Source organism: Panulirus ornatus, chromosome 61, assembly GCF_036320965.1.
Source record: "Panulirus ornatus isolate Po-2019 chromosome 61, ASM3632096v1, whole genome shotgun sequence".
NCBI classification, from domain to species: Eukaryota; Metazoa; Arthropoda; class Malacostraca; order Decapoda; family Palinuridae; genus Panulirus; species Panulirus ornatus.
In genome coordinates, this window is record NC_092284.1 from 7,564,084 (window position 1) to 7,587,578 (window position 23,495).

General features: G+C 42.7%; 1 protein-coding gene across 4 annotated transcripts in view; it reads left to right on the forward strand.

Moving 5' to 3' along the window:
* Positions 1–23,495, forward strand: part of LOC139767422 (cytoplasmic aconitate hydratase-like) — an 88,476-nt gene that overhangs the window by 37,668 nt on the left and 27,313 nt on the right. For all 4 annotated transcript variants that reach the window (XM_071696788.1, XM_071696792.1, XM_071696790.1 and 1 more), the window contains 6 exons: positions 4,354–4,486; positions 8,411–8,540; positions 9,031–9,161; positions 10,112–10,283; positions 10,899–10,999; positions 11,760–11,876. In XM_071696788.1, the coding sequence (XP_071552889.1) occupies positions 4,354–4,486; positions 8,411–8,540; positions 9,031–9,161; positions 10,112–10,283; positions 10,899–10,999; positions 11,760–11,876 (784 nt within the window). The remainder of the gene's footprint in view (positions 1–4,353; positions 4,487–8,410; positions 8,541–9,030; positions 9,162–10,111; positions 10,284–10,898; positions 11,000–11,759; positions 11,877–23,495) is intronic.

A 23,495-nucleotide genomic window follows, 5' to 3' on the forward strand; every position in this document is an offset into this window, starting at 1 on the left:
CTGCTTGTTTTGCTCAGAGGGAGTGGACTGGTTCAGTGAGATAGTCCTTAGGATGATTCTGCATGTCCCATTTTACACTTTCTGTTGTTGGTCTCTGTGTTGCTATGAGTGAGGAGGAGGTAGTTTGGGAGGCTTAAGTAGAATGAATATATATATATATATATATATATATATATATATATATATATATATATATATATATTTTTTTTTTTTTTTTGTCGCTGTCTCCCGCATTTGCGAGGTAGCGCAAGGAAACAGACGAAAGAAGTGGCCCAACCCACCCCCATACACATGTATATACATACGTCCACACACGCAAATATACATACCTACACAGCTTTCCATGGTTTACCCCAGACGCTTCACATGCCCTGATTCAATCCACTGACAGCACGTCAACCCCGGTATACCACATCGCTCCAATTCACTCTATTCCTTGCCCTCCTTTCACCCTCCTGCATGTTCAGGCCCCGATCACACAAAATCTTCTTCACTCCATCTTTCCACCTCCAATTTGGTCTCCCTCTTCTCCTCGTTCCCTCCACCTCCGACACATATATCCTCTTGGTCAATCTTTCCTCACTCATTCTCTCCATGTGCCCAAACCATTTCAAAACACCCTCTTCTGCTCTCTCAACCACGCTCTTTTTATTTCCACACATCTCTCTTACCCTTACGTTACTTACTCGATCAAACCACCTCACACCACACATTGTCCTCAAACATCTCATTTCCAGCACATCCATCCTCCTGCGCACAACTCTATCCATAGCCCACGCCTCGCAACCATACAACATTGTTGGAACCACTATTCCTTCAAACATACCCATTTTTGCTTTCCGAGATAATGTTCTCGACTTCCACACATTCTTCAAGGCTCCCAGAATTTTCGCCCCCCTCCCCCACCCTATGATCCACTTCTGCTTCCTTGGTTCCATCCGCTGCCAGATCCACTCCCAGATATCTAAAACACTTCACTTCCTCCAGTTTTTCTCCATTCAAACTCACCTCCCAATTGACTTGACCCTCAACCCTACTGTACCTAATAACCTTGCTCTTATTCACATTTACTCTTAACTTTCTTCTTTCACACACTTTACCAAACTCAGTCACCAGCTTCTGCAGTTTCTCACATGAATCAGCCACCAGCGCTGTATCATCAGCGAACAACAACTGACTCACTTCCCAAGCTCTCTCATCTCCAACAGACTTCATACTTGCCCCTCTTTCCAAAACTCTTGCATTCACCTCCCTAACAACCCCATCCATAAACAAATTAAACAACCATGGAGACATCACACACCCCTGCCGCAAACCTACATTCACTGAGAACCAATCACTTTCCTCTCTTCCTACACGTACACATGCCTTACATCCTCGATAAAAACTTTTCACTGCTTCTAACAACTTGCCTCCCACACCATATATTCTTAATACCTTCCACAGAGCATCTCTATCAACTCTATCATATGCCTTCTCCAGATTCATAAATGCTACATACAAATCCATTTGCTTTTCTAAGTATTTCTCACATACATTTTTCAAAGCAAACACCTGATCCACACATCCTCTACCACTTCTGAAACCACACTGCTCTTCCCCAATCTGATGCTCTGTACATCATATATATATATATATATATATATAAATGTGTGGAAGTCGAGAACATTATCTCGGAAAGCAAAAATGGGTATGTTTGAAGGAATAGTGGTTCCAACAATGTTGTATGGTTGCGAGGCGTGGGCTATGGATAGAGTTGTGCGCAGGAGGATGGATGTGCTGGAAATGAGATGTTTGAGGACAATGTGTGGTGTGAGGTGGTTTGATCGAGTAAGTAACGTAAGGGTAAGAGAGATGTGTGGAAATAAAAAGAGCGTGGTTGAGAGAGCAGAAGAGGGTGTTTTGAAATGGTTTGGGCACATGGAGAGAATGAGTGAGGAAAGATTGACCAAGAGGATATATGTGTCGGAGGTGGAGGGAACGAGGAGAAGAGGGAGACCAAATTGGAGGTGGAAAGATGGAGTGAAAAAGATTTTGTGTGATCGGGGCCTGAACATGCAGGAGGGTGAAAGGAGGGCAAGGAATAGAGTGAATTGGAGCGATGTGGTATACAGGGTTTGACGTGCTGTCAGTGGATTGAATCAAGGCATGTGAAGCGTCTGGGGTAAACCATGGAAAGCTGTGTAGGTATGTATATTTGCGTGTGTGGACGTGTGTATGTACATGTGTATGGGGGGGGGGGGTTGGGCCATTTCTTTCGTCTGTTTCCTTGCGCTACCTCGCAAACGCGGGAGACAGCGACAAAGTATAAAAAAAAAAATATATATATATATATATATATATATATATTATCCCTGGGGATAGGGGAGAAAGAATACTTCCCACGTATTCCCTGCGTGTCGTAGAAGGCGACTAAAAGGGGAGGGAGCGGGGGGCTGGAAATCCTCCCCTCTCGTTTTTTTTTTAATTTTCCAAAAGAAGGAACAGAGAATTGGGCCAGGTGAGGGTATTCCCTCAAGGCCCAGTCCTCTGTTCTTAACGCTACCTCGCTAATGCGGGAAATGGCGAATAGTTTGAAAGAAAAGAAAAAGAAATATATATATATATATATATATATATATATGTACATTTTGTTCTGGCTTTTAGATGCAAGTATAAAACAGATGTGGCTCTGTTCTGGAATTATATTTGTGTGTCACCTATCTTTTCCTATCTATATTTGCTGGCATGTACTCCACATTTACATGCTCTACATCTCCCAGATAACACTTAAACAATGCATAACTCATATGACCTTATTTTCAACAGAAACATTTTCCTGAGGTGAGTGCTGTACACAGTCCTATCACAGCTTCAGAATCTTGTTTTCTTTTATATTTTGGACCCCCCAAAACTCAGGGCTCCTTGCTTCTCCTCCACAGTATTTTGTATATGTACACACGTAACATTTAATGTAAACTTGAAAGATGAAGATTGAAACTTAGTCAGTCACCTGATGTCCTGCTGTTTTGAGCAGTATATTATAGGAGAATGGATTTGATACACTATATACCGTTCAGCACATTTCTAGTATTTACATATTAAAACATCTCATTCAGAAGGGACAGGAAAATACATTCTTTGCATGACCAGTGAGGCTGTAGGGGTCATGACTGGTAGTCGATGATTCTTCACTTTTGTGGCACACAACAGTGTTGGGTATCAAATGATCATCAGCCACCCTCCTTTTGCACTGATTTGTTGTGGTCCGTGACTTAAATTAATATCCCCTATGATGTTGCTGTATTTGCTGTATGGACATTACTGTATAATAGATTTTTGTAATTCCTGTATGGTTCTCAGATTTAAAGATGTCTTTTTTTTATTATTGGATGGTGTCTTTTCTCATAGATTTTGCTGTGTATGTATGTTTGCAATGTGTTAGTGAAGCATGTGAAAGGGTCGACAATAACATTTCTAAGTGCTCCATCTCGCTGTGGAACATTGCAAGTTTAGGATGATTAAGTTGTGATGTATAGTTTGTTTCATGTTTTAGATTACAGGAAAGAGTTTAATTTTATCTATACATAAGCAAGTTTTATTTTCATGCTTAGGAGGCTCCTGTACTGTAAAGGTAGTGTGATAGTTTACAATATATTAAGGCTTTTCTGTAATATATAGTTGTTTTGCATAGGTATTGTAAAATGTCGCATAATTCTTTGTTTTATATACTTCTTATTATCCCGTAACTTAAGGTGAGTTGTTAGTGGAAAAGTTTGTACTTATACTGCAGAAATTGTTATGAATTAGTCTTCAAGAATTGTAACTCTTTCCATACTGATATACCATCAAGTTTTGGTGACTGCAATTTTTTTTTCTACAGTAACGGCCTTGAAGGATCTCGTACACTTATATCATCCATAAAAGAATGATACAGAAAAAGAAAACTCAACTAATGTGTTTGATAGTTGAATACAGCATGTATTTTATCAGTAAATTCTAGGCATTTTTGAGAGTAGTTATTCTTTCAGAGGATGTAACATTTGCTATAATGTATTTATCTATATCTTTCGTTGATGTATATTAAGAAGTAAGTGATGAAGACCATATTGAATAGATATTTTGGTGTTAATGGACTCCATCTACTTTACATTAACCAGGGAGTGAAAGGTGACGTTTGGCAAGGCTGTATCACTGAGGTTACAACCTCACTAAAGAATTTCTCACTCCAAAGGAGCCTGCATTTTCCTGCTACTAGAAGCAGCACCATCTTGGGCTGCAGGAGCCTTTAGAAAGGTCATGGGTAACTCCAGGAGCCATTCATAATTATATGTAAATGTTTTTGTACTTAGTACAATTTTTTTCTCTCCTTAGGTCCAGTGCATTACAAAAGAACCAAGAGTTAGAGTTTGAACGTAACTATGAACGCTTTGTGTTCCTCAAGTGGGGTGCTCAGGCACTGAAGAACATGCTAATTGTCCCTCCTGGTTCTGGCATAGTACACCAGGTGAGGTTTATTTCTCTTTTAACCTTAGAGATGTAGTGACTACCCTTACCAGTTAATGAATAAATATATCACTGTTAACAAGGAATTTACCATCTGTTCATCATCATTTTCATTGGTCATGTTCACACTGCACTTCACATATGGTCTCGTTTGTATTCCTAAATCCCACAGAAAACTTCACACTTAACCTTCATCTCCTGATGACCCATATAAGGTGTTCCTGTCATCACATGATGAGTTAAAGCTTCCCACTTCTGTTTAAAATCCCAGTTGACGTTTGCTTCCACCAGTTATCCATAGGTGTCACTCGCAGCTTATTTCCACAGATGGATGCAATATCTTGCATCTCAGTCATCCACAGAGCATCAGAGAGTGTGTGTGCATTATCTTTGTGTGATGCTCGCTACTGTTGTTAGTTTTAGAGTAAGATGAAGAAATTCAGTATTATTATCGTTGATATACTTGATGCAAAGAAAGGTATGAGACATTTATTTTTGTACAAAAATGTTGTCTATAAATAACATGGAAACGTGAACTACTGTAAAAATTTATGAATACATGTAATATGTAAAATTTATATTAAGAATATATTTGTAGTGTGAAATCATGCCTTGAAAAAAGTCATGAATTGTGTAATGTGATTGGGTGTATGATATACAGCATGAAATCATGCTTGGGGAAAAAACCCGTAATTATCATATACTTACATAGATAAGGAGCATCCCTGCCACTAGCATAGGCTCTCCTCTGTCCACTCAACACCCTGCCACATCAATGCAAAGGTAAGTATACATTTTTTTTGGATAGTTATATTTAGTAAAGTATGTTGTAGACGTATCCTGGAAGAAAAAATTGGAAAAGGAATGAACCGGAGGGAATATGCGTTTGAATGATTTGGGGGGTGCAGGTGATGTTTTCAGAAGAAACGAATGAATAGAATGTAAATAAAAAAATGCAATTGCTTCTTCTGTTTGTGAAAAGGTGGACTGGTTTTTTTTTTTTTTTTCTTAAGAATCAAACTTTAGCCATTCCATGCTTTGGAATGGCATTTTCTACTGGTGTATCCTGTTGTGTGTAGACAATATGTATTTACTTACATTTTCTGTCTTATAATGATTACGTGCAGAAAAACGATCAAAACCATTCTTTTCCTTTTATATTAAAAGACAAGCATTTGTAATATAGGGAAAGCACATTAAGTACTGGATTGGCCAATCCAAATTAAGTGCACCATGAGTTTGGTGGGAGCACAGCGATGGGTGCTATGGATGATGGTAGGTGCCACAGACTTGGTGAATCTGTAGAAAATGTCCACAACTGCCCACCAGTTACTAGTGGGGTAGTGAAGCTCTGTTCACTGATCCTTTGAGTTGCCATCTGTGGCAAGCCAACAGAGCACACAGAAATAAACTTGTGGTGGGAAGGCACATGCCTCAGACTATGACAGTAGTAGCCATTCTTACATTGGTCAAGGATGATATCGCTGAGTGTTTAAGTATAAGAGTGTGTTGTACATTATATCACATTTATTGTTTTCCCATAATCGACTTACACATATTCAGGCTATTCATATTGTTTTCCTGTATTCTTCATGTTCCCATATTCAAGTTATCCATACACCAACACCATACTTAAAATGCCTGCACATTGGCCAATAGAAATATGTGAAAGAAATTGCTACTTACAGAAAAGAAGAAACATGAGAAAGAAATTATATAGCTATAAAGAAATATCCTTACACCTTAAATCTAGTGATGCTCAGGCTTGCCACTCATTTTGATATGAAAATTAGCACATCCATGACTGGCCGCAAAATACTGTACTTTCCTTTAACATCTGTGAAGAGACTAGTAGCCTTTGCTTGTATCACCATGAGACTTAGTGGTACATAACATGAATCTCATTTCTCATCCACAGTGTTAGTAATTTTCTCCAGCTCATAGATATAGCATCAGATCTCTTCATTGTTATGACAGTTGATTTTGAAGGTGCCAAACCTTTTATGTATTCTTTAGTACATTCACTGTCCTCCAAAATTGTGTTCACTGTTGAGGTATCCAGCCCGAACTCAGGTGTGATGGAAGAGTGTTTGCCAGGCTCCATGCTTCTTTATAATTTTCATTTTTATCTCTTGATCAATCACTGTTTGTGAGGAGTTCTTCCACTTTTATCATCACTTTGTCATTTTCCAGTCATTATGCATTAGAAATAAGGGTAATATCTATGTTAAGTCACTGAGTTTCAATACAATGTAGACTTGTTCAGTCACTGCAACATCATCACTATTCATGTAAGACTCATTCCTTGAGGAAGTGGCTGCCTGCCCAATGCATAGCTCAGCAGTTTTCTCAGGTTTTGCTACTAATGCATATTTTATCTTGAAAAAATTTTATATTTGGGTTGTGGGAGAATTTGCATAAAGCTGAATGCTGAAATGGTATGAACATTTGGAGAGAATGAGCAAGGAAATGTTGACAAAGATTATATATGTATCAAAAGTGAAGGGAACAAGATGAATGGGAAAACCAAAGTACAGATGGAAGGATGGAGTGAAAAAAATTGTGAGCGATCGGGACTTGAACATGCAGGAGGGTGAAGGCATGCATGGAATAGTGAATTGGGTTGATGTCATATAAAGGGGTTGATATAACATGTGAAGTGCCCAGTGTAAATCATGGAAAGGTCACTGGGGGCCTGGATGTGGATAAGTAGTAGTGGTTTTAGTACATTACAAATGACAGCTAAAGAATGGATGCAAGTGGATGTGGCCTTTCTTCATCCATCCCTAGTGCTACCTCACTAACACAGGAAACTTCGATCAAGTATGAACAGAGAGTGTTAAGTTCCTTCGCTGATGATAATTTTTTGCCCTGATTTTTTTTTTCCACATCCAGGCTGCATTACTTTGATGGCAGGGCAATGATGGATGCTTTTGGATTGAGAATTTCTTTGATGAGACTGTACTCCATTTGATAAAGCCTCATCAGAGTTGAATTTTTGCTTTGGTGCTACCACATGCAGGCAGAGTCTGGTGACATGTATTTTTATTTGTTCTGAATATATAGTTATTAATAAAAAAAAGACCCTTAAATGTGTGGGTGAAAGCTTCATGGGACAAATACTCTTTCACCTGAGTGTTATGACAGACTCAGTTCATCCAGGACTTGCTGCATGAGGCTTATTATTTCATTAATGTAGGTGTTTTTGTTGCCAGGCGTATCAAAGAACATTATTTATATATATCAAACATTTTTTTTTTTTTTTTCAAACTATTCGCCATTTCCTGCATCAGCAAGGTAGTGTTAAGAACAGAGGACTGGGCCTCTGAGGGAACATCCTCACTTGGCCCCCTTCTCTGTTCCTTTTTTTGGAAAATTAAAAAATTATAACCAAGTGTAACATGAAATACATGAAAATTATTTTGAATCAATGATTGGCTGACTGCCATGGAACATGCCAAGACCAAAGTTGCCTCTGCATCTAATGCTCTTTGTAAATGTGGGGAAAACTTGAACTGAAACCATATATCATCCCATTGACTGTCATGGCCCAAGATATCTCTACCTTCAGTGTGGGACTTTACAAAATGACCATGAAAGTAAATTATTCTAACACACATGATACATAAGACTATGGCAGATCTGTACTTGTGTGTGACGAGGCTTGCAGATGAATATTTTTTGAGGTGAATGTGAAGTATGGTTGAAAGTTTGGTATGCAATGATCATGTGTTGATAATTCATCTGTTAAATGCTATAAGGCAAAATGGGTGTGTTTATTGATGAAATAAAGTTGTGCACTTGATCAATGTATATGGTGTTTGTAGTATTGTGCAGTTGAAACATTAAACTTTCCATTGCCTTTTATTAAGTTGTATTCCTATAATGTTGTAACATTGCAATCTTAGCTCTATTTTCTTTTCAGGTGAATCTAGAGTACCTTGCACGAGTTGTGTTTAATGACGACAAGCTGCTGTTTCCTGACTCTCTTGTGGGTACTGATTCCCATACAACAATGATCAATGGCCTTGGGGTTGTTGGCTGGGGAGTTGGAGGTACAGTTCAAAAGTTTGAATTAATTTTCCATTTTTTTTATTACTAATGCACAGTAGATCTCAGTTACTTATATATTTCAGTATTCTTATTTTGCCACTTGCATGTGCACAGTGGATCTTCTTACATATTACCATGGATATTATGATATTATGAACATCATGTTTGATATATCATTTGGGAAAGTGATCATGTTTTCTTCGAAGTATGATTTTGTGGCAAATGAAGATAAAAGAGCAGAGACACAAAGGAATACAAAGATATTCAAACAGTAAGAGACCATTGTGTCCTTGTAAGGCTTTGTGAAAGTGGAAGATATCAAAAACTCTCAGAATCATGAATTAAATGGTAGGGGGCATGCAGATAATTCAGAGAATGACCTGCAGTGTCATTTTGACTATGGAGGCATAAATAAAGTCTTGTACTTGAACTACTTCATTTATTAGGTCTATCCCTAAATGCATCTATATTACATTTTTCCTCTCTCCTTAGGTATCGAGGCTGAGGCGGTCATGCTTGGACAAGCAGTGTCAATGGTGTTGCCAAAAGTTGTTGGTTACTACATCACTGGTGTTCTTTCTCCTTTTGCTACTTCAACCGATGTTGTCCTAACTATCACTAAGGTGGGTTTATAGTTGTACTGTTGCTAAGGTTATATAGTTGCTCTAGGTATCACTAAGGTGGGTTCATAGCTGTCTTATCATTAAGGTGGATTTAAAGTACAACTGATGTTGCCCTGTTACTAGGGTGAGTTTGTATTTTGAAGTACATTTTTGACTTTCATATTCATGTATTTTATGTATAGTGTGGTGTTCTTAAGCTTACAAGGAATATAGTGTGAGTGATAAGTTTTATATGATTAATCATGACCACTTAATGTGTTCACGTGATGTTATGGCTTTGTCTTTTTTTTTTTTATAAACAGCACACTTTCTTTAGGCTTAACGGATAGCATGCTTGTGAGGGTGGGAAAAATTATGGATTTCAGAGAAACTATCAGAGGGTCAGGCTTTGTTGGCTCAGAAATGAAACTGATATGATCTTAAAAACATTTTCCTTGGGGATAAGGAAGAAAGAATACTACCCTGTAGTTGAAGGTGTCTAAGGCAGGAGACATGGTCTGGTTTTATTTTTTAGGTTTGGTTCCTGGTGCTGTCTTCCAAAGGCAGGAGAATGCAATCTGGAGAAAAGAAAATTAAAAACTCCTTTGTCAAGAACCAATGAATGTCACTGGTTGTACATGTCTTACTGAACTAATACCTTCAGTTCCCCTGCACCAGCAGAATTTCAGTGAAGTCGTATAGTTATGCATCGTGAACTGAATGACTATATGATGAAATTTACCTATTCCCATCTGCAGTAAATACACTTTGCAAGCAAGCCGTTGTAGGTTGTAGCATAGTTCTTTCCCTGTTTCTTCAGCTTTGCTGCACATTGATCTTGGAAGCAGTTTTCCCTTCTTAATTTCAATTTTTTGTGTTATAGGCATTTTTTTGTTTATATTAACATTTTCACTAATTTTCACTAATCACTAAATTTTTATTCACTAATCACTAAATTCTTATGTCTACAGCATTTACGACAAGAAGGTGTGGTTGGAAAGTTTGTAGAGTTTTATGGTCCAGGAGTGCAACAGTTGTCCTTGGCTGATCGTGCTACAATATCCAACATGTGTCCAGAATACGGTGCAACAATTGGTTTCTTTCCAGTAGATGACACAACTGTTAAGTATCTTCGACAGAGTGGTAAGTGTTGTTGCTATTAAATTCTTTGTAATAAGGAATCAAAAATATTGTTTAGTAATTCCTCTGTAGTGAGTTATATGTCCCCTTACATTAGTTTGGCTTTCTGCAGAAGCTTGGTTCAAAAAGGAATGGTGCGACAGATATTGCCTACCTTTAATAACCACACATGGAACCAGGTAGCCATTTCATATGAGCACAGTAATAATAATCATGATTAATGGTTTCATTATTTCTTGGCACCACAGTAGCTTAAAATGTTAATTAAATGCTTATGGCAATAAAGTGGGTGGTATGAAATGGGAGTAAACAAAAAATCTCTCAAAAGGTGGAGATCAGACCTTTCCATGGTTTACCTCTAATGCTTCACATGCCCTGGTTCATTCTGTTGACAGCATATAGACTCCTGTATGATGATACATTGTTTCGGTTCACTAAACCAACTATATATGTACATGAGCTCTGCCTTGAGACATAATATCTTCAAGATACTTTTAGGTGCATTGGTAGGTGTTCTCTCTCATTTTTTGATGACATGCACATTCATGTATCTGTGTTTGTACATAACTATACTACCTCCCAATGTAATGAGATTTTTGTGTGGTTTCTCTCCGATAGGTCGTGAGGAAAGCAAGATTGCACAGATTGAGGCTTATTTAAAGGCAGTCAAAATGTACAGAGACTTTTCAGATGCTTCCCAGGATCCTGTTTTCAGCGAGGTAAGAAAAGTTTGTGACATGTTTTCTATGGTAAAGTGGGAAAGCACTGACCAAAATAATGTTAGGCAATATCTTATACTTTGTTGCTGTCTCCCGCGTTAGCGAGGTAGCGCAAGGAAACAGACGAAAGAATGGCCCAACTAACCCACATACACTCGTATATACATAAAACACGCACATATGCATACCTATACATTTCAACATATACATACACAGACATGAATATACAATGTTAGGAAATAAATGTCTATATGGTTGCTTGGATTGATGGAGTCCTATTGAAATGCTATATTGTTATGATGAAAAGATAGGTAACAGGTATGAGTAGTTAAGATGGTTTTATTTTAACTTAATCAGGTTTATATTTCTAGATATACTTAGAAAAATTATTTCTAAGATAGCAAGGATGAAAGGTATGTGGAGGAAAATTTAGAGCTTAGAATGAGATAACAGGTGCAGACACACCGTTTCCCACCTCAGCAAGAAACAAAATGGCTGTGCTGTAGGAGAAAAATCCTCTTGGCTGTTTCCTTTGTATTTTTTCAGAAAGTAATTATACACGAAGGGAGGATTCCAGGCCCCTCCTCCAACCATACATAGTCGTCTACAACATGCAGGATGTGTGGATTGGATTCTTTCTCCCCCATCCATGGGGTTGATTATTATACATCAACCATATTTCCCTTGTCCTGTATGCTAGATAAACTTTGTAAAAAAAATTTTATACTGTAGACTATGCACCTTGTTCAATTTCCAACAGGTGGTCACCTTGGATTTGGCAGAAGTGGTTCCTTCATTGTCTGGTCCAAAACGACCCCATGACAGAGTGTCTGTTTCATCCATGAAAGAAGACTTTCACCAGTGCCTTGGAAATAAGGTAAGGACTGGTATTTTATTGATAATGAATCATATGAATTCATTGCTTCTAAGAGCATTGTAAATTTTCACATGGGTTTAAATTATGTTGCCTTGTGTACATTCTTTTGCATGCACAAGTCACTACTCTTGTACATTGTCATCTGTGATTGTACCTGTTATTCATAATCTGTGCTCTGGTTTGTCCATATTATTCAACCATTTTTCAGCAACCATTCTTACCTACATAGTCCAGAAACTTCATTTTCATGATGCTCATTTCCACTTTCTTGCAGTTACCACAACAATATTCAGTCTGTCTCTAATACTCGATGACTTCTTTTGCACTTCCAAGTCTTAACCGGATGGGTATATTTATCAGTCATCTAGTGTTCCAGTTTTGCAAAATTTCTTTCTCAAAAGGTGCACGCTTGTATACTTTGGTCCAGTATTTTAATTCGGGATTTTACTTTTTCTTTTTGGCCAACTTAACTGTTTAATCCTCTATGTGCCTTTTCCACTTTAATATATCCCTCTATTGCCAAATAGTGGAGAGTAAATACACCCTAATTATTATGTAAAAAGTAAGATATAGTATGTGGTTTAGATGAGAAAAACCTTATGACGAATACATACCAAGTGGGGGACACTAGTAGTGCTCAAACAAAATTTTATGACGGTTAAGCTTGTCAAGTCAGAAATGTTGGTTTGGCTGGTGAAGCAGATTGTCAGACACAGTACCAGGATGAATGTTACCCGGTGATGGTCCCTTGACAACACCACCGTAGCTACAGTCATCCCAGCTAGTGTTATCCAAGCCTCACACATCACCATAATACATACATCCTGGAATACCTGAAGCTGAAGGAGATTTTGCCTCCCTGGTGGACTAGTGTGTACGAGGGCCAGATGTATGCGAACTCCTCCTCTTTGTTGCATCATGGCAATAAGGCAGCAAATCTGGACCATATGGTGGGGGGGTCATCCTTTAAGTTTGTGGATGCTGGGAGTGAGACATAAGAAAAGGCAGAACAGCTACATGAGGGACAGAGGGCAATAGTATGAATGGATTGCAAAACCAAAGCCAGTTTCTTGCTAAGGTCTTCTCGAGGGTGTGTTAAGAGTAGTAAAACAAGGTAGTGAGTGAGGGCAGCGCAGCTGGAGAGTGATGGATCTAGTCACGAGATATAAGACATGCACTTGGTCCAAGCATCCCCGGCTGTGCACCCAAGTACCAGCTACCCTTATCCAACACTTAAGTAGCTAGTTTTTCTCAGTATAACTTCCTCCCCCAATCTTCCATCCATATTATGGCTAACACAACTCTTCGCAGACTCTGGAAACAAGGATTTGTTAACTGCTTATTCTAATGTTTCAAAAAAATTATTTTTTATTATTATTATTATTTTGCTTTGTCGCTGTCTCCCGCGTTTGCGAGGTAGCGCAAGGAAACAGACGAAAGAAATAGCCCAACCCACCCCCATACACATGTATATACATACACGTCCACACACAAATATACATACCTATACATCTCAGTGTACACATATATATACACACACAGACACATATATACCCATGCACACAATTCACAGTCTGCCTTTATTCATTCCCATCGCCACCTTGCCACACATGGAATACCATCCCCCTCCCCCCTCATGTGTGCGAGGTAGCGCTAGGAAAAGACAACAAAGGCCCCATTCGTTCACACTTAGTCTCTAGCTGTCATGCAATAATGCCCGAAACCACAGCTCCCTTTCCACATCCAGGCCCCACACAAGTTTCCATGGTTTACCCCAGATGCTTCACATGCCTTGATTCAATCCACTGACAGCACGTCAACCCCGGTATACCACATCGATCCAATTGACTATTCCTTGCCCGCCTTTCACCCTCCTGAATGTTCAGGCCCCAATCACTCAAAATTTTTTTTCACTCCATCTTTCCACCTCCAATTTGGTCTCCCACTTCTCCTCGTTCCCTCCACCTCCAACACATATATTCTCTTGGTCAATCTTTCCTCACTCATTCTCTCCATGTGCCCAAACCATTTCAAAACACCCTCTTCTGCTTTCTCAACCACGCTCTTTTTATTTCCACACATCTCTCTTACCCTTACATTACTTACTCGATCAAACCACGTCACACCACACATTGTCCTCAAACATCTCATTTCCAGCACATCCACCCTCCTGTGCACAACTCTATCCATAGCCCATGCCTTGCAACCATACAACATTGTTGGAACCACTATTCCTTCAGACATAGCCATTTTTGCTTTCCGAGATAATGTTCTCGACTTCCACACATTCTTCAAGGCTCCCAGGATTTTCGCCCCCTCCCCCACCCTATGATTCACTTCCGCTTCCATGGTTCCATCCACTGCCAGATCCACTCCCAGATATCTAAAACACTTTACTTCCTCCAGTTTTTCTCCATTCAAACTTACCTCCCAATTGACTTGACCCTCAACCCGACTGTACCTAATAACCTTGCTCTTATTCACATTTACTCTTAACTTTCTTCTTTCACACACTTTACCAAACTCAGTCACCAGCTTCTGCAGTTTCTCGCATGAATCAGCCACCAGCGCTGTATCATCAGCGAACAACAACTGACTCACTTCCCAAGCTCTCTCATCCACAACAGACTTCATACTTGCCCCTCTTTCCAAAACTCTTGCATTCACCTCCCTAACAACCCCATCCATAAACAAATTAAACAACCATGGAGACATCACACACCCCTGCCGCAAACCTACATTCACTGAGAACCAATCACTTTCCTCTCTTCCTACACGTACACATGCCTTACATCCTCGATAAAAACTTTTCACTGCTTCTAACAACTTGCCTCCCACACCATATATTCTTAATACCTTCCACAGAGCATCTCTATCAACTCTATCATATGCCTTCTCCAGATCCATAAATGCTACATACAAATCCATTTGCTTTTCTAAGTATTTCTCATACATTCTTCAAAGCAAACACCTGATCCACACATCCTCTACCACTTCTGAAACCACACTGCTCTTCCCCAATCTGATGCTCTGTACATGCCTTCACCCTCTCAATCAATACCCTCCCATATAATTTACCAGGAATACTCAACAAACTTATACCTCTGTAATTTGAGCACTCACTCTTATCCCCTTTGCCTTTTTACAATGGCACTATGCACGCATTCCGCCAATCCTCAGGCACCTCACCATGAGTCATACATACATTAAATAACCTTACCAACCAGTCAACAATACAGTCACCCCCTTTTTTAATAGATTCCCCTGCAATACCATCCAAACCTTGCCGGCTTTCATCTTCCGTAAAGCTTTTATTACCTCTTCTCTGTTTACCAAATCATTATCCCTAACCCTCTCACTTTGCACACCACCTCGACCAAAACACCCTATATCTGCCACTCTATCATCAAACACATTCAGCAAACCTTCAAAAAAGTTATATATCATGAATAAATTCACTGCAGATTATGCAATCTCTCAAAATGAAGTAGTGTTTCATATACTGACTAGGCTTTAGAAAATTTTTATATGGAGAAAGAGTAAGGAAACTACGTGCTATTTTTAAGATTAGCCAAGCTATTGTAACTCGCCAACATTGATCAACTAATGTTGCTCGCTTTAAGAGGACAAGGAATTATTGTATCATCCTTCCACACTTGGAGTGATATAGACATTAATTCACAAGGCTGGAAATCAGACTTCATCCTTACTATTGTTTTTATAAGAAAAAGGTAGGATGCATGATATTCACATCCATTCCACCATCTGACTTTCCTCTTGAAATTTTCGTCAGGCATATTAAAACCCATAAGGTACATTTTTTCCACCTGTTTCACATCCAGCATGTGTCCGGAGGGAGTGGAGAGTAGGGAGGAAGTCTTTGCCATCCTTTGCTGCTGGCGAATAGTATGAAAGGAAGACTAGAATCACATTTGGGTGCTTAAATCACTCACGTATAAGTTCATTATATATATATATATATATATATATATATATATATATATATATATATATATATATATATATTTTATATGTATATTTATATTTTTATATATTTATTATATTTATTTATATTTATAAATATATATTTATATATATTTCCTTGCCTGACTGGGCTTTGAGGGAGTGAGGTAGTGCAGGTGTGGCCTGAGTTTCACCTATTTAATCCCTTCCTACCCAGGTCATGGTGGGGGGTGGGGTGACTGAGGTCATGCTTCACACACACACACACACACACACACACACACACACACACACACACACACACTTGAGACAAGAAAAAATTCCCAAATTTCCCTATACTATTTTAGTCCTCTTGAGGGGTATGGCACAAACTCTACAAAAAATTGTAGAACCCAGATTGAACGAGGAACAGGGTAGCTGGTTTGACCCACCCCCCAGCACCCAGGGAACAAGGGGTCACAGTTGACCCAGCAGCCCTCAGGTACAGGGTCCTTGACCTGGCCCGACCTCACCGAAGGTCTCCAAACATTAGATTTTTTCTTAAATGTTATTCTTTAGAAAGATTGATATTTTGAAATAAAAATGTTCATGTCCAAGTATTTGTTCATGGTTACAGACTGCTTCACGGTCCATTAATATCAATATTTTAGTTTATGTTCTAAGTTTGGTAAGGCCTGTATCAACAAAAGGTAGATTGAGTTCAATATTGTCTTCTTTGATTAATCATCCAAGAATTCAAATCACATTCACAAAATTTTAAGTGACGTACTTTTTCATGCCGACGTTTTTAAAAGCAGATTGTCTTTGAGAAATAAAGGATTACCGTGAACTTACAAGACACATGTAGACAGAAAAGAGCAATCAATTTTCAAAATTATGGATATAGTTTTTCATATGGGATTATGGATATTTACTTTCTACAGTGAAATTAGGGACCCCACATTTTTCAAAATTATAGTTTTTTCGTTTGGGATAATATATATAATTAGGGACCCCACATTTTTCAAAAATTATAGTTTTTTCGTTTGGGATAATATATGTCTACTGTCTAGTGAAATTAGGAACCAATCATTTTTCAAAATTATGAATACAGTTTTTCATTTGAGATAATGGCTGTTTACTGACTTCAGTGAAATTAAGGAGCCCACCATTTTTCCAAATTATGAAGTTTTTCATTTGGGATAATAGCTGTTATGTCTAGTGAAATTAGGGCCCCAGTCATTTTTCAAAATTAGGAACACTATTTTCATTTGGGATAATGGCTGTTTACTGTCTACAGTGAAATTAGGGACCCACCATTTTTCAATGTTGAACCCCATTATAGATATAGAGATACAGTTTGCATTGTGCTGTTGTCATATACATCTAATAAATTGACCACAGTGGTTTGGGATTGAGGAAGACCGGCCAGTTGAGGATCAATGAGAAAGAGAGTCAGGTCTGGTCAGGTCACACAGCTGCCAGCCCTCCCTCGTGGCTGCTATAAATAACCTGCACCTCACACTTCAGATCTGGCCAGGTCAGCTTGTCCTTCCCTCCACACACACACACACACACACACACACACACACACACACACACACACACACACACATCCTGACCAGCTCAGCTGCCCTGAGGTTGACCCCCCCACCCCCCAACATTCCCTTAATGTTTGACCTTCCTCCTGTCTGACATTTTATGATGGCCCCCACAGTTCCCCCCTCACACAAAAACCTTTTTGCCCCCGCCATCAACACCCCCACCCCCCTTCCCTCCCCTCCAACGTTACTAGATGGGCCGAAGGGAGTGGAACTTAGTTGACTTTAACAGGTTAAATTAAACTGTTCACATTTTGGGGGATTGTCTACTTGTTATCAGCATTTTAAGGTTGGCAAGTAGTTAGATAATTATGTTTGGTGGGACATTCTACCCGTCCATACTCGTCCCACATAGTGTCGCCATACAGTGTCGTCATAATGAGGGGGCGTCATACAGTGTCGTCATAATGAGGGGGCGTCATACAGTGTCATCATAATGAGGGGGCATCATACAGTGTCGTCATACTGAGGGGGCATCATACAGTGTCGTCATAATGAGGGGGCATCATACAGTGTCGTCATAATGAGGGGCATCATACAGGAGGCGAAGAAGAACGAGGCTTCGTCGTCGTCGTCGTGGTCTTCATCCTACAGAAGGCGAGGAAGCAGGAGGCCCGGCCCCTGGATGTATCATTCCCGGTGACAGCTTTCATAAGGATCATGTCAGGCCGGGTGAAGGATACAGCCACGGACGCGTCCCCTCCATCAGGATACAGCCACGGACGCGTCCCCCTCCGTCAGGATACAGCCACGGACGCGTCCCCCTCCGTCAGGATACAGCCACGGACGCGTCCCCCCTCCGTCAGGATACAGCCACGGACGCGTCCCTCTCCGTCAGGATACAGCCACGGACGCGTCCTCCTCCGTCAGGATACAGCCACGGACGCGTCCCTCTCCGTCAGGATACAGCCACGGACGCGTCCCTCTCCGTCAGGATGCGTACGGGAGAGACCTACAAAGCTCAGCTCAGCTTCGAGGTCCGGTACTGGCGACCGTGGTTCCCGGTTGGTATGGATCCGGTACCGGTGATGGATCTCCTCCCGGTGACGCAAATGTCGAGCACACGGCAGCCGGTCAGAGAACCACCACTGGCAGCAGCCTCGTGCCCCTGGAAGGGCCTCATCCTAAGGACACCACAGTTCAAAGTGTGCGACGCCTTACAGGGCCGCGTCACGCCTTTATCGTCCCGCGTGACGCCTCCCCCAACCCGTGTGACGCCGTTGGGTGGGTGTGTGACGCGCGAGAGCGACTGCGTCTAGTAACTTCAACTGTGATATGGTGTCCAGCATTATCACATACACAGCCAGAGTTCCCAGGGCAACCAGCATTATCACATACACAGCCAGAGTTCCCAGGGCAACGCTGTGGACACCTGTAGAAGGAGGGAGGGAGGGGGCTCAACACCTGACGAAGGGGTTCGAGCACATACACAGCCAGAGTTCCCAGGGCAACGCTGTGGGCACCTGTAGAAGGAGGGAGGGAGGGGGCTCAACACCTGACGAAGGGGTTCGAGCACATACACAACCAAAGTTCCTAGGGGCAACGCCGTGGACACCTGTATGGGGGCAGGCACTATGGACACCTGACGAAGGGGTTCGAGCCTTCCCTCTTCCCACCACCCGAAGCTTCTAAATGGTGTAATGGCACCCCCGGATGGAACCAAAGGCCCTGCACATATTAAATGGCTTACCCTCGTATATAATGGGGGTTATTGACGCCGCCCTCGCACAGTTAATACTTACTTAATTGTGATAAATGTAATTAATGACATTTAAAAGGTATTTAGTGACTAATGACACCTAGGAAGGGAAGGGGCCGTCCAAAATTACACCAACGTGTTACGGATCAACTTAATTTTAATAATGTCGTTGAGATGGGGCACTGAAAATAGTAGTGTTATACTTCAATAAAAAAAGATAATGCAACACAGTTGAAATTATTCGTTATACTTTAATGCAACTGCAACACAAGTGTCGTAAAATTGTATAGGCAAATTTTGAAGGAAGATACGAATGAAAAAGCACGAATTTTGGGGGGAAGTAGAGAAAGTGACCAAGATTTTAAGATTCATAGAGTAATTTTGGGGAGACGAGGCATGAAGGAGAAATTTTAGGGAGAGGATCCGTGAGAATGGTGGTAAGTTTGGACGACTGTGTTGTGTTAACTAAGAGTCTAAATGGACGGACGAAGTGCGAGCCGTGTAGTGCTGCCCTTGTGACGATGAGGGAGGAGGGTATACCTCGCCTTGATGTGGTAGCTTTTATGACGAAGGGCCTCGTGTCCTCTCGTCTATATAACCACACCACCAAAGGTAGGTCATCTGTGCCACTCACTGGCGCACACTTCTTCAGGTGGTTCTTCTTGCATGACCGCTGGGGGAAGGCGCTCGCGCCCCCCTTGAAGTTTACTTCCTCCCTTTGTGCTCCAGTTGGGTGACGGAGGGAGGGAAGGAGGGAGATGGTGGTCGATGAGTGTCGCATCTAGTCATGGCCGGACGTAAAACATGCACTAGACGACCACGCATCCGACGCCTCACCCTTAACCTGTGATGGGCCTCTGGTGACGGATGTGGGGGTCCGTGATGGTTTGCGCGGGGTGTGGTCCGTGACGCGGTGTGGGTCTGTGACGGGACTTGGATGATTCTTACCCGGTGACGCTCTAGCCTTGACCGTCTTCCGGGTAGGAACCCCCAAGCCAACGTCACCCTTCTGCTGCTCCTCCTCCTTGTGACGTGTTGGCTGGACACAGCTCGTCACACTTACCTTAGTTCCTGCGTCCGGACTTCGAAGTGGCCTCCTGGAGGTGTAGGTCCTGCGTCCGGACTTCGAAGTGGCCTCCACCATCGCTGTAGGTCCTGCGTCCGGACTTCGAAGTGGCCTCCACCATCGCCCTAGGTCCTGCGTCCGGACTTCGAAGTGGCCTCCTGGAGGTGTAGGTCCTTCGTCCGACATCGAAGTGGTCGCCTGTAGCTGTAGGTCCTTCGTCCGACATCGAAGTAGCCTCCTACCATGGCTCTTGCTTTCGACTTCCACCCGCTAGCGCCTTCTACAGCGTCGCCTGGAGGAGGTAGTGGCAGGCGAACACTTCAAAAGACTGACAACGACTGAACACCACGACGTTCCCTGGCGTTGTGGCGGCCGCTCCCTGGCCACAGCCAGGACCCTACACGGGTCACGGGACCCTGACCTGACCTCCCATTGGTCAGGTCAGGGTCCCAGGTGACGCGGAGAGGGGCCCCCACGTGATTGGTGGAGTCAGGTGTTTTGGGACGGTCATCCCAGCCGTGTGAGTGGTGGTAGAACTACAGCTGGTGGTTGGGCCAGCACCAAGCCCAGGGGACCACATCCAGCTGAATCGTGCGAGGTCGTGTTTACCCGGACCTCCACACCACTGAACACGTCATCATCATCACACGAGACTCGGGCAATGTGGAATAAATTTTCGAAAATGCCCTAAATTTATGAGTAAATACAATGTCGTTTATTTTGGCTGTCGATAGATAGAGTAATCCACGACTCTGGATGTTGATAGATAAAGTAATCCATGACCCTGGCTGTCGATAGATATAGTAATCCACGACCCTGCCTGTCGATAGATATAGTAATCCACGACCCTGGCTGTCGATAGATATAGTAATCCACGACCCTGGCTGTCGATAGATAAAGTAATCCACGACCCTGGCTGTCGATAGATATAGTAATCCACGACCCTGGCTGTCGATAGATAAAGTAATCCACGACCCTGGCTGTCGATAGAATAATCCACGACCCTGGCTGTCGATAGATATAGTAATCCACGACCCTGGCTGTCGATAGATAAAGTAATCCACGACCCTGGCTGTCGATAGAATAATCCACGACCCTGGCTGTCGATAGATATAGTAATCCACGACCCTGGCTGTCGATAGATATAGTAATCCACGACCCTGGCTGTCGATAGATAAAGTAATCCACGAACCTGGCTGACGATAGATAGAATAATCCACGACCCTGGCTGTCGATATATATAGTAATCCACGACCCTGGCTGTCGATAGATAAAGTAATCCACGACCCTGGCTGTCGATAGATAGAATAATCCACGACCCTGGCTGACGATAAATAGAATAACCCACGACCTTGGCTGTCGATATAGTAATCCACGACCCTGGCTGTCGATAGATATAGTAATCCACGACCCAGGCTGTCGATAGATATAGTAATCCACGACCCTGGCTGTCGATAGATATAGTAATCCACGACCCTGGCTGTCGATAGATATAGCATTCCACGACCCTGGCTGACGATAGATAGAATAATCCACGACCCTGGCTGACGATAGATAGAATAATCCACGACCCTGGCTGACGATAGATAGAATAATCCACGACCCTGGCTGTCGATAGATATAGTAATCCACGACCCTGGCTGACGATAGATACAATGATCCGACAGAGGGTGCTAGTGGTGACCAGGTGGTGACGGGGGTCATAGTGGCGACAAAGTGGTGGCAGGGGGGTCATAATGGTGACCAGGTGGCGGCATGAGGGTCATAGTTGCGAACAGGTGGTGGCAGGGGGTCATACTGGTGACCAGGTGGTGGCAGGGGGGTCATAGTGACGACCAGCTGGTGGTAGGGGGTCATAGTGGCGACCAGGTGGTGGCAGGGGGTCATAGTGGCGACCAGATAGTGGCAGAGAGGTCATAGTGGTGACAAGTGCGTCATAGTGGAGACTTAAGTGGTGACAGGGGGTCACATTGGTAACCAGGTGGTGGCAGGGGGGGGTCAAAGTGGCGACCAGGTGGTGGCAGGGGGTCAAAGTGGCGACCAGGTGGTGGCAAGAGGGTAATAGTGGTGACAGGGGTCATAGTGGCGACTAGATGGTGGCAGGGGGTCAGAGTGGCGACCAGGTGGTGGCACGGGGTCATAGTGGCGACCAGATGGTGGCAAGGGGGTCATAGTGGTGACCAGGTGGTAGCAGGGGGGTCATGATAGGGACCAGGTGGTGGTAGGGGGTCATTGTGGTGACCAGGTGGTGGCAGAAGGGTCATAGTGATAGCCAGGTGGTGGCAGGGGGTCATAGTGGCGACCAGATGGTGTCGGGGGGTCATAGTGGTGACCAGGTGGTGGCAAGGGGGTCATGATAGTGACCAGGTGGTGTCAGGGGGTCATTGGTGACCAGGTGGTGGCAGGGGGTCATAGTGGTGACCAGATGGTGGCAGAAGGGTCATAGTGATAGCCAGGTGGTGGTAGGGGGTCACCAGGTGGTGGCAAGGGGTCATAGTGGCGACCAGGTGGTGTCAGGGGGTCATAGTGGTGACCACGTGGTGGCAGGAGGAGCATAGTTGCGACCAGGTGGTTGCAGGGGTCATAGTGGCGACCAGATGGTGGCAGGGGTCATAGTGGCGACCAGATGGTGGCAGGGGGGTCATAGTGGCGACTAGGTGGTCAGGGGGGGGGGTCATAGTGGCGATCAGGTGGTGGGAGGGGGTCGTAGTGGCGACCAGGTGGTGACGGGTCATAGTTGTGACCAGGTGGTGGCAGGGGGTGGTCATAGTGGTGACCAGGTGGTGGCAGGGGTGGTCATAGTGGTGACCAGGTGGTGGCAAGGGGTCATAGTGGTTACAGGTGGTCATAGTGGCGACCAGGTGGTGATAGGGGGTCATAGTGGTGACCATGTGGTGGGAGGGGGTTATAGTGGTGACCAGGTGGTGTCCAGGGGGGTCATAGTGATGACCAGGTGTTGGGAGGGGGTCATGGTGGCGACCAGGTGGTGGCAGGGTGGTCATTATGGTGACCAGGTGGTGGCAGGAGGGTCACATGGAGTGGGGGTGGGGAGGGTAGGTGTGACCTGGAGGTCACATGTGGCTGGCCAAGTGTGGAAATGACCTACACTCTCTCTCTCTCTCTCTCTCTCTCTCTCTCTCTCTCTCTCTCTCTCTCTCTCTCTCTCTCTCGACCACACTGACGGTACAGATCAGGTGGGAGTTTCATTAACCACAAAGGTTAAATATGAAGAGTTTCGAAAGTAAAGAAAACTAATGGGTAAATTGGCCAACACAAAAGAAAATGCGCTAAATTAGAGAAAATGGAATTGA